Source organism: Fringilla coelebs, assembly GCF_963513975.1.
Source record: "Fringilla coelebs genome assembly, chromosome: 5".
NCBI classification, from domain to species: Eukaryota; Metazoa; Chordata; class Aves; order Passeriformes; family Fringillidae; genus Fringilla; species Fringilla coelebs.
In genome coordinates this window covers 6994592-7006697 of record NC_140033.1, presented here as the reverse complement: position 1 = coordinate 7006697, position 12106 = coordinate 6994592, and the positions used below count along the sequence as shown (strand labels likewise).

The window sequence follows — 12106 nt, the reverse complement described above, 5'->3', positions numbered from 1 at the left end:
GTCAGACTTCAGCTCCCAGCTTAACCCTTTCACCCTGTGCCTGTCCTCCCTCGGTGGGTAAAATAATGGGTTTCTGTGCTTCGTTTGGTGTTTACAAGTTTTATGCAGCAATTAATATTTCCAGTGGCGGAATAAAATAATCCCCTAAGGACAATGTAACTCAGCCTTTCAGACTTCCCATCTCTCCTGGCTCCCTTCTTCCCCAACCCCTCAGCAATGTGGACAGCCCTAGGATATGGGGTAGCTCAGTGCCCTTCTTAATCCTGTACCCTTCCTTCCAAAAGTACTCTGTTACAGAAGGGGAAAAAAATAGAGGAAAAAAAAACCCAACCTTGCTTGGAAACTTTTACAAATATTTTAAATTTTGCTGCCCCTGAAATACCAGCAAGGAGAAAATTTTGGGTTCTCTCTGAGGTTTGTTTTATTCTCAAGATTTCAGCTCCACCAGCAGCTATATCAGTGCAAATCAAATTATGCCTCCTGTTTACTTATCTCCAGAGCGCTGACACTGGCAACCGAGACTTATCTCGGCGTGTCAGGAGCCAGCGCCTTCCTCGGGGGTAGGACAGGAACTCCACAGAAGCTACTTGGAGTGGGAGAGGGAGTGTAAATCAGGGAAAGCGCTGCTGCCTGTGCTCCCGGCAGCGGGGCCACGCTCCCCAGCCCTGCTGCTTGCTAGGGCAATGCAGGGAAGCCAAGTCCGAGATGCCAAGGGGGGTGGAGGCTGCCTCCTCCCTGTGGATTGGCAGCCCGGAAGCCAGGGGTTTGGAGTTTAGCTTACTCATATGTAAGGAAGAGGCAGTGGTGGAGCTGCCCGCAGTGGTGACGGTGTGATAGTTTGCGGAGCGGGCACTATTTCGCTGTCACCGCGTCCTTCGCGCTGTTCCTGAGGTCGATCCGCCCTCCTGCCTAGGAGATGGGTGTTATTTCACGGGAGAAGTGTGGGCACAGCGGCCGTGTAAGCGCATCCCGCTGCCCGGGAGCACGCAGAGCCCTCCAGGGCTGGCTCAGGCTGACTCAGGGGCGAGGGCACGCCGCCTTTCACTCCCATGAAAAGCTTCGTGCCTCAGTTTCCCCCTTGGTGGTAGTGTTGGCTTTGTCCCAGTGCTGCTCTGAGATATCCCGGCAGGGCAGCCTGTAAAACACGGGCTGAGATACGACCTGCTTATTGCTGTGTTTTGTACCGCCGGGAGCGCCTGGAGCCTTGGGCATCGGCACCACGAGTCTGACAGCACCTGGGACAGATAAACTCCACTCGGCTCATGCTCCTGCCAGTTTTACGTGGATCGCGGGATAAAAGCAGAGCTGGGTATTGGCACTTGGGTGGAGCGGGGGTCTCATCTCGTTCATCCCGGGGAGAGTCTGCTGTGCCAGAGGCCGATGCACCACCCCAGGTGCCAGCCCTCCAAGGAAAAAGTAGTCGAATCCCGGTTTGCCCGGAGTTTGTATGTGTCCTCAACACATTTGGCCCCGCGAAGTGAAACCGGCGCCCTTCCCCGCCTGCCCCGAGTACCGAGCCCGGCGCGGGCAGCGAGGGCTGGCGGGCGGAGGGAGGGAGGGAGAGAGGGAGGGAGGGAGGGACGGAGGGAGAGAGGGGGGGAGGGACGGAGGCCGCCGCCCGCCCCCGGGGCTGCCCCGCGGGTGCGGGGCGGGCGGGACGCGGGGCCGGGGCGGAGCACAGCGGGGCATTCCCGCCGCAGCGCCGGGAGCAAGCGGCGGGCAGGGCTGGGCCAGGGAGCGTGCGGAGGCGCCTCATCCCCTTCTTCTCCTTGCAGATCTTCCAATGGAGACAGCTGGAGAACCTCTATTTCCGCGAGAAGAAGTTCTCGGTGGAGGTGCACGATCCGCGCAGGTGAGCCACGAGACGGGCCGGGCTGAGCTGGGCTGTGCAGTGCCGAGCCGGGCTGAGCCGAGTGCTGCTCCCGCTGCTGTGCGGGGCTCGCTGCGCTTGGTGGCTGGGGAACGCGCAAGAGAGAGGCAGCAGGTACCAAGCCGGGGACTGCTGCTTCCTTTCAGCGGGACATTTCGGGCTCTGGTGTGCGTTTTTGAGGATGTGTTTCCCCTCGGCTCCTAGCGGGTTTTTTTCCCCCTTCCCTCTGTTCTGGCACCTTGTGACCCCTGAGACTGTGTGGCTCCGGTGCCTCAGCTGCAGTGCTGGTAGCCCTCGTGTGTGAAAGGGGGGTTTGCCTTGTCCCCGTGTTTCACTCAGAGCCTGGAGATGAGTGCCAGATTTTGTACTTACATGCTTCTTTGTAAATAAATATTCAGTAGTGCAACTGAAAGCAATGGCACAGAACCAGAGGTTTACCACCGGCAGCCTGGATGAAAGCCCATCAGTCTTTTTGGCACAGGAGCCTTTTTTTTTTTTTTACTTTGGAATCCTAATGTGAGAGTTCAAGGGACTGTGCTGTATCCCATCAGTGCGTTCAGGACCCCTGGTGTGTTTGAGTTAGTGGATGGTTACTGCACACAGTGAGTGTATGGCTCTGAAACTTGTTCTGACTAAAAGCCATGTCTCTTTTGCACTGTAAGTATGATACTACTAATGAAAATCATCTCTCTGTCCAGATTGATTTGATGTGTTGCTGGTAGTAGTGTGTTGCAGTGATCAGTCAGCTGTGATCCAGTTTCACCTGTTTCCCATGCCTATCTGTGTATTAATATATGTACTTTTATTAGGGGAATTTTGCATGCAGTTTCTATCCTTATTTACCCTGATATGAGCACAGCCACACCAGTACAACGGTGCCTGTCTGCATAGGTGTATTTGTTAAACACTGAGTAAAGCAGCTCATGTCATTGTGCAGCTCCAGGTCAGCAGAACCTCTAAGCATCTGCTTAATATTAAGCATGCAAACAGTCACATGAAATCTAGCAGAGTGAATTCCCAAAGTCGAGAATACACTGGGACATATTCCAGCAGCAGGAGCTGGGGGTAGTGCACTCCTTCCCCCGCCGAGACTCCAGCAGCTGCCGGAGAGGCGTCAGAAACGCGTGCTGGGAGCAGCTAGCAGCCAGGAGCCCCTAAATGCCTTAAGTTCTGCCTATTTCCTGAAGGAGCAGTTGCAAGAAAAAGAAAGGAAATAGCTCTGGGACCTTAAAATCATGGTGACATTTGCAACTCGATGTCATGCATGAAATGTGACCACACAGAGCAGCCTCTTCTCTCTCATTTGTATTTAGATTATAGGAATTAGTGACACAGAAGAGCTTCCGTTCTTTATTCCATTGCTCTGTTTCTCTGACTCAACACCAGGAGGACAAAGCCCTGTCCCGGGTTGTCAGTCTGGTACTTTCTTGCTACAAAGGAATTAGTTTGGTTGGATTTTGTATAGCTTTGATTGGTTTCTGTGTCCAGAGTGCCACCATCCAGGTGGAACTGCTCCTCAGGCTGTAATGCAGCGCAGCACGTTGCAGTGGCATAGTGGGAAGACAGCTCGTGTTGTAGTCTCCCAGCCATGTGGGATGGACTCCTGCAAGGAGTTGTTCAGCGTGTGGAGGCGGAGGAGTAGCCAACACAGTGCTCTCTCCGCATTCCTCTCCTCCTAGCCAAACCAGAGCCTGACTCAGCGAAGCCACAGTCAGGAGAGCGAGCACAGCTCCGTGGTTGTGGCCAGGGCTGGGCAGCACAATGTATGTTTTTAAGCCCTGCCTCTGCCCATGGCTTCCTGTCCCCAACAAGCCATTTAACCTCCTTTCACTGCAGTTACTTATCTCATAAAGGAGGAAAATGATACATTTTAGGGAGTATGAACAGGATTAATTCCATAGTGCATGTAGCATGCATGGAGGGAAGTAGTGGAAAAAACACCCGTGATCCTGATCCATATCTCTCAGGTCTTCAAACACAGCTGTGAAAAGCAAGTCCACAGCTATGACCATCAGTCTGCAGACAATTTGAGTCTGCTGTTTTGATGGGAAATATGTACAGAGTCCAAAAAGGAAAAAAATTAGAAATCACTGCTTTTACAGTGAAAAGATGAATGATTTGCAGAATATGTTTCTAAGAACTCAGGAGTAACTGTGTTTGAACTGAATAGGATGACACCAGAATTAAGGCTTCAGCCCATGTTTGAGTGCCTTAATTTCCTTAGAGCTTTATGTACCAGTGTGCTGCGGTGGTTTGTGTCTTAGACCAATGTAAAGTATCCAGGGCTAGATCCACTCTCCAGTCTCAGCTTCAAGAACACCTCCCAGCACTGTCTTCATTCCCTGTCCAGTCACAGAATTGAGGCAGCCCAGCACCATCAATTGCATCCATGGAGACTTTTCTCACAAGGACAATACTGGTAATAGAACAAGGTCTCTAGCACCATTCAGAAGGAAAGGACTCAGCACAGGGTAACGCTGAAACATGAGATCCCAGTTGTCTCAGACCTTGTTTGCATTGGCCACGGCTGCTTTCTCGGAAATTTCACTCTGATTTGTAGCTCCATAATTTGACTTTAACACATTTTGAAGCACAGAAAAAGCCCTGATGCAGTGGCTGTCGGCCCTCTCCCGGACTGAACATTGCCAGTAATTCTCATTGTGCTGTAGAGTGTCCGGGTTCGGGCTGTTATTTGTCTCTGCCCAGACAAGGGTGAGATGGGCTCGCTTTTCGGGCTCCAAAAAACAAGGCTGGACTCTCAGGTTCGGTCTTCAAGGTTGTTTATTATTTCTTATCTACAAAAATTTTCTTTCTGCCCAGCTGGGGTCTGACCAGCAAGGCAGCCAAAGGCACTCTGACTGCCCACAGGGCGGTCACATCTTTTTATAACAAAGTCTACGTAAACTATTATTTATCTTTTGTCTCCAATACTTATAATTTTTATTACTAAGTGTACTTTTACTATAAACCTATCAAAAATACCTACGTCACCCGGAAAATGGAAGACAAGAAGAAGGAGGAAGAACCATGTGGCAGGCCTAACTCCCTCCATCTTGTTCTTTTCCAACCCCCCTGTACCAAATCTTAAAAACTGTGCTTTAGCTTATAAATGTTCTATTTCTATATCTTTTACACGCCAGTGATTCTTATGTCCCCACATATAGGTGGAACATCTCTTGCAGGGTCAAAGTTGAGCCACCAGGTACTTTTTGCAACATTCCAAGGCTCCCGGGCTCCCCAAGGGTTCTCTCGGTAGCTCTGGCCTTCAGGAGAAGTGCGCTGAGTTCCCACAGTAGAGTTCTGGTTTTCTTTTATTCTTGGCTCTATCACAACTTTCTTCAATTGTTCACCCCTCCATGTTCACCTCCAACTTTGGACAAGGCAGTGGCACACAGGCACCAGAAGAGAGGTGACCAGTTCAGGTACAGGTGCAGGAGGGAACCTTAGCAGGCTCGAGGACTTGTGAGTGCTGGTGAAAGAGTTGACTCCCCCTTGCATGGCACAGTAGAGCTCCTGGGTTGTCCTGCAGTGTCACCTCCATACCTCCATGGCTCATAGTCCCTGCTGACTGTGGACTCTGGCACCCCTCTGTAGCACACCCCAGGCTGTCTCTTGCACTGGTCTCTCTTCACCATCCATGTCCCTAAAAGTGTCACATTTCTGAGCGAGCCTCTGACCCATGTCACATCATTTCATAATCCTACTCTACCACAAGACCCATCTTAACAGACCGGAGAGGAGGCTCTCATTTATTTGAGGCTCTGTAGGTCAGTGGTGTGGTTTATTCCAGCCAGAGCTCCATCCCTGCAGTGGGAGGAGTTCCAGAGATTCAGGCTGAGAGCCTGAATGTGCACTCTGCTGGTGTCAGGGGCTCTGCTGGTGGGGTTGCTTTTGAGGGATGGGGAGGAATAATCAAGCAGGTTTGTACAGCTGTGAAAGCATGGGGAAACCTATCCTGTGTTTTTTTGCTAATGTTTGAGAACAACTGGGAGTCCCAGAGAGGAAATATTTAGCTCTTATTTTTCCTGTTTTTAAATTCACTCAGCTAATCACTGAGTCCCATTCTTCTCTCCAGGGCCCTACGCAGCCCCCTTTGAGCCTCACAACTCCCTGCCCCCATGCCATGTGGCAAATCCTGCTACATCTGTTTACAAGTGGGGAAATCAAGGTTCAAGAAGAGCCTCTCTCACACTCCCTAAAGCAGCCTTTGATCCTGTGGATCTTTAGTTGTTACCTGGATCCTAATATTTGGGAGGCAGTGGAGGGAGTGAGAACTTGGACTCAGATGTCTCTGCATGTGATGAGACACAGAGGATTCATGCAGGCTTTGGCCTTGGTGGCTCCCCTGGGATATGCAGCAAGTCAGCATCAACCAAACACAGGGATACAGTCTGAGCTGGGCAAACTGGATGATCTATACTCTTAGTCCTCTGCAGATTGCTACCTTGAGGAGATATTTGAAGTAAATGCTCTCCTGGCTCGATTAGATATTTATTGCTGGTTTCTAAGCATTTTTTCCCATTAACACAAGAGTGTACACAGTAAAGACAGCAGCTTTTACTGTGAGATCTGTGACAGGTTCTGCCACAGAAAGCAGTCTGGTGAAACCTTTGTGTAACCCCAGTTCATTCTTTTCTCCTCTCCAGGGCATCTGTGACCAGGAGGACTTTTGGGCATAGTGGCATTGCTGTGCATACGTGGTACGCCTGTCCAGCTTTAATAAAGTCCATCTGGGCTATGGCCATTAGTCAACATCAGTTCTACCTTGACAGGAAGCAAAGCAAGGTAAGCATGGCAAGTGCCAGTTGTGGTGGGTGAGTCCTTCTCACTCCCCACAGTCCCAGCCACATCAAGTCCAGATGGTGGCTTCTTTCCTGCCCTCCCTTTCTGCTCAAGATCCAAAAAAAAGGCGAATTGACTGAAGATATTTTCTAGTCCTAAACAGATTAACAAAATTTGTATTCCAATTCATGCCTATGGGAGTAAGGATTGAGGAACAGGTTGTATTGAACTGTGGCCAGATTGAAGGAGCCAAAGTTAGCAAGCAGATGGGGTCAACATCTCTGTCTGGATGGTTTCCACATCTTCCACGTCTGTCATAAAGTTAGGGTAGTTCCAATAACTAAGTTCAAAGTAGCTTCACAACCTACAACTGTCTCTGGATTCTTCTTGCTGTGCCTTGATTTTTACTATTGTATTTTCCTAGAAAGGAGGGGTAGGGATATTATTTTAGCAGGGGGGAAGGAGGCTTGACTGCCTGGCTGTACAAGGAGCTATCGCAAACTGGTGCTGCACAAAGGGCCATGCAATGCACAAAAAAAACCACCTTGGAACCAGAGGAATATGTGTTCTTCCTCTTAATTCTTTTCATCAGTAATTTTAGGCATACCCAGAGCAGCAGGAGATTGCTTTGATCACTTTGAGATACTTTGATACAGAGAAAAGACTTCTCAGGCAGACTTCCCTCTCCATATGAGCACGCTGGTGTAAAGCTTCACAGAGAAGACAGAGCCTGTACTGAGTGGGTACCTGCATTGGTCCTCATCTCTGGTGAAATGGTAGAATGTGCAGGTGATGATCCTCCAAATGCCTGAAACAATCTTAACGTCTTGCTATTGTTGAAAGCACTGTTTGCATTTTCAGGCTGGGGGTGTGTCCTTCCTTGCTCAGGCCCTGGCCCTACCAGGTCCCTTCACGAGCCAGTTCAGCCCACTAAACTGGCAGAAAAATAATTCTTTTTTCCTGCTTTTCTTTAGTGCATTATTTTTTCTGCCAGTTAAATGAGTCGAGTTTGCTTTCTGGAATTATGTGGAAGACCATGAGTGTGCTGTTAGTCCCACTTGTTCTAAGCCCTTCTGACATTGCTTTCCCCATCATAAGCTCTGTGACTTTATTTTAGAGGGGGTAGGGCTTTTGGATGCCTTGGGCATAGTTGCTATCACTTTGGCCATGTCTCATCTAATGCAAAGATCCAGGTTTCACCATAGTTGTTGTAAGCTGTATTGATTTAGGGATGTAGCCCTGCCTAAGTGCCAGCTGTAATATGGACAAAATTGCATACTCACTGATACCAAGGGAAGCTTTCTTGTCCCCCTTCTCTGCTCAGGACCATCAGGGCAGTGCATAGTGCTCTCTGTCAACTCAGGGATAAATTTCAAACAAATAGAAGTTTATTTTTTCTTTACTTTTAGCCAGAAGGATTTGCTGATCTAGCTGCAAGGTATTTAGGTCACAAGCAACCAACAAACAAAAGGAGATTCCCTCCTCCTCCCATTTCTTTGGTAAGAAACTGGGTCTCTGAAACACCCAGGACTTCCCTTCAGTGACTCCTTTTGTTGTTGGCAGATTGTGTTTCAATTTTATCTCCCCTCTCTCACACTCCTACAGGCAGCACCACCCACCAGCCCTCGTTTGTCAACCTGTCACGTCTGTGACCATGTCAGCATGCTTTGTCACAGTAATCCCAGTGGTCATGCTGAGGCTTTGAAGTTAAGGCGTACAAGTATTTTTGTCCCTTTCTCTTAAGGGAACCGGTATTTTCATCTGTTGTCCTCATCTTTGACATGACACTGTCAATATTGATAGATCCATCAATTTTAATTGATCTGTTCAGTTCATCCTGCTGGTCCCTTCAAGGACACAGTGCTCTTATGAGCTTCACTTTGGGAAACTAGTAAATCATACCCCAGAGTGGGGTGATGTGAAATGTCTTTGGTTCAGCTCTCAGGGGCCTAGACAAACATTTATTGAGTTTCAGGTCGCATGGGTTTGCAGCCCCTTAAATCTCAGGCCCAACTTCAATTGAATCCTCAACTTCAAAGCAAAACTTAGTTATTCCTTCCTTTCATGTCCAAACTTGGCATTTCATATCATTTTGACAAAAGAAAGAAAAATAAAAACAAACTTAGAGGAAAAAGCCTGCTGGAGCTCACTATACAGCTGAGCCTTTGCTCCAGTGATGTAGATTAGATGGTGGGAGATGTGACATAGTGATAAAGAAAGCTTGAACTCTGCTCCTCACATAACTGGGCACCAGTTGGATCTGGACCAACAGCTCCACTGGAAAGAAAACCCTTCACTTGATTTTAAAAAGAAATAAAATCCTCTTTGCCTGGATTGTGACCCTTTTGCAAGTGAGGTCCCAGCCGTTGCTGCAGCCTCACTCCATGCTGAACTCCTGCCAGCTCCCTGGGAACCCAGCGTCTGCTCCCTGCTGATCTGTCTCTCTCTCCCTGCAATCCAAGCGTAGCATGGAGACTGAAAAGATCCCCAGCTTCCCAAGTGAGCTTGTCAGCATGCAGAACTCCTGTCAGCTTCCCTTTTTTTTCGGGAGACAGATGCAGCAGGACTTGAAGGCATGTCTTTGCTCTGTTGACTGCACTGAATCAATCAAACACTTGGCCTAGAAACCTTGAGAAGTCCCATTTTGTGGGAATTTTCAACACCACATTCCTCCAAGTACAAGGCTTTTTGGCTGAATGAACTGGGAGAAAATAGGCCAAGGGTTTCAAAAAATCACCTCCAGCAAAGCCCCATCACTGCAGCAAGAGGGATAGATTCATCCCTAGTGTCCATCTTCTTCCTCATTTCACTTATGCGTTTTTCTTCACCCTCTGACCCTGTCAGAACAGCACTGGGGATCAGTTTGGCCCCATGCTTTGAAATGACTCATGAATGAGCCAGTCTTCCTCCATGTAAATGAGACTGGGCAGGTCTGTGCTAAGTGCTTTCAAATTTCTGAGCCTGGAGGGACTGTGGGGCTCGGGGGAGCACTAATGGGGTGTAACCTAGCTTTGCAGTGCTGTGCTGCAGCACACAGCCTGCACGGGCCAGAGCTGGCTGCTGCTCAGTGGCCTGTGTGAAATGAGCTGTTGCTCTGATTCCTGCTGCTGCTGAGAGCCTGTCCAATGCACGAGACCACCCAATGCTGACTGGCATTGCTGTAGGCAGCAGGGACTGAGCAGCAAGGAAAATTAACCCCATTCCTTTCAGGAGATCTTTCATCTGCACTGTTCAGTGCAGGACATCATTAGCACAACTGCAATTGGATCTAAAACCTTCTCCTATGGTTTCAGCAGGTTTGAATTGTACCCTCTGCAGAGGAAGCTCACTCTGCCCTCCTCATCCTGTCTGCTGGTTTGTTTTCCCTCTCTCCTGGCTCCAGGGATGCCAGGCTTTGGTCTGATATCACTTTTTCATTTGCCCTATATAGGGTACACTTCCAGCCACTGCTCCTTGGCCAGGACCACAGCAGCACCCAGCAGTCACATGGCCTTCACTCAGCACTTTGGTTGGTGCCCAGTCAGACAGGTAGGGCCAGAGTGTGCCCTAATGTGTATTCTGAAAATGAGTGGAAATAAACGACAGGGCTGCTTGCTGTAACTGTCCAAATAAAACAGGCAAACCACTGCTTCATGGAGCAGGAGGGATGGACCTGTCCATGCAGACTTGGGGTTTGTGCCTTTCTGGGGCATCCACTGCCAGGGCTCTGTGTGTTGGGTCAGGCAGACACTGGGTTTGATCACTGGTTATACCTGATCCTGGAGTTATACAAAGTACACATAACCCTACAGATACATAGGGTTATACAGCATATATACACACCTGCAGGGGATTTATCAGCAGGACAAAAGCAGTTGGAAGGCCTGTTACCTCCAAAGGTCTGGCATTGCAGTTCATGCTTAGGCTCCTTATCAAGACTTCAGGAGAAGGAAGTCTCATTAGATAAAAGCAGTGATTTTCCTCTTCACCTGGAACTAACCTTCCAGAACTATTTGAAGAAGATGTTTCACAGGCCTTCTTTCTGACCAGAAATATCTGATCGAAGAAGCTAAAGAGTGCTGTTCTTCTCCTGGGGCTGAAGGGATGAAGTGCTGGAAATGGTTACAGCATTAATTGAAGAGGGCCAGTACTGGTTGACTGATCTGCTCTGATGTCTTGTCAGGTAGTTCAGCCTCTGCACTCACAAGGACTGCACTGTTCACTCTTGCAAACAAGTGAGAACACATGCCCTATTATTTGGGTTGTTGAGGAAATAAGCTTGTGAGGCATTTGGGTACCTTGGATTGGCAATGATGGAGACTATAAATACCCAAGAATATTAAATTAGGATAATGCTTCTGAGGGTGTCTTCAGTGTAAGGCTCTCCCAGTGCTGTCTTCATTTGCAGTCTTAAATTCATCTTAAAAATACAGTGTGCTACAGGGAGATATTTTCCTTTCCTTATTATTTCACTGATATGCAAACAGAGGTGGGGATCACTAAGAACTTAACGTTAAGTGTCTTTCCCAAAGCCCCACAGTACATCAGTAACAGAACTAAGAAGCTCAGTGGTGAACACTCAGCCATCAGTTCAGGCTTAGTTCTTGTTGCAATGGTTTCTTCTTCCTAAGAATGTGAAGTAACACTGAAGATCCCATCATGACAAGCATTCCTTGTTGTCCTGTTTCATGTTATTTCCAGTGGGAACAGATCACACCCTGCTATGTGGACATCAATCAGCTTTGATTTGTTAGCACAGTAATGATGTGCCCATCTCCTGAGCTGTATGGCCAGGGCTGAGTCTCTTCTGGCCTTAAGTTGCAGAGGTGAATGCTCAAGTGATCTTGAACTGGGGCTTCACCCCCTTTTGGGTGAAACTCTTCTTGCAGTCAGAGAGTCTTGGCAAAATGTGCCAACAGCTTTTTGTGTTTTGGGGAATTAAAATTGCAGGTCAATGGCCCTGCAAGGACAGATTAGTTGAAGCTCAGAAGCACAGGGCTTGTAAGATATGAGCGATGGGCTGAGATGACTGTTGGAGCTCCATTCCAGCTGAAATATTCTATTCTATTCTATTCTATTCTATTCTATTCTATTCTATTCTATTCTATTCTATTCTATTCTATTCTATTCGTTTACATACTGTGCATTATTTACTTTCTTGTAATTACAAATTTCAGCAATCTTGTTGACATTTGCTGGGGAACAATGGCCATGCCCTAATGTGGCCAGTTACTGAGCTGGGCTGGCTGTTGTTTCCTCTAGAGTAATGTTCATGCTTTGAAGAGGTCCCTCACACTAGGGGCATTGCATGCAGTTTGTTAGTCTGGACAATAACCTAAATGTGTTTTCTTGTCAGTATTTTCTTCCAGCTTCTCATGACAGCCCATTTAAGGCATGTCCTCACTCTGTCTTGTTCCAAAGCTTATTGATGATTTGTGAAGGTCCCTCCTGGTTTCCTTTAGATGCTAGAGATGG

General features: G+C 48.2%; 1 protein-coding gene across 3 annotated transcripts in view; it reads left to right on the top strand.

The window, feature by feature from the left end:
• Nucleotides 1-12106, top strand: part of FRMD4A (FERM domain containing 4A) — a 212232-nt gene that overhangs the window by 169193 nt on the left and 30933 nt on the right. For all 3 annotated transcript variants that reach the window (XM_084206682.1, XM_084206684.1, XM_084206683.1), the window contains exons 12-13: nt 1776-1852; nt 6517-6655. In XM_084206682.1, coding sequence (XP_084062808.1) covers nt 1776-1852; nt 6517-6655 — 216 coding nt within the window. The remainder of the gene's footprint in view (nt 1-1775; nt 1853-6516; nt 6656-12106) is intronic.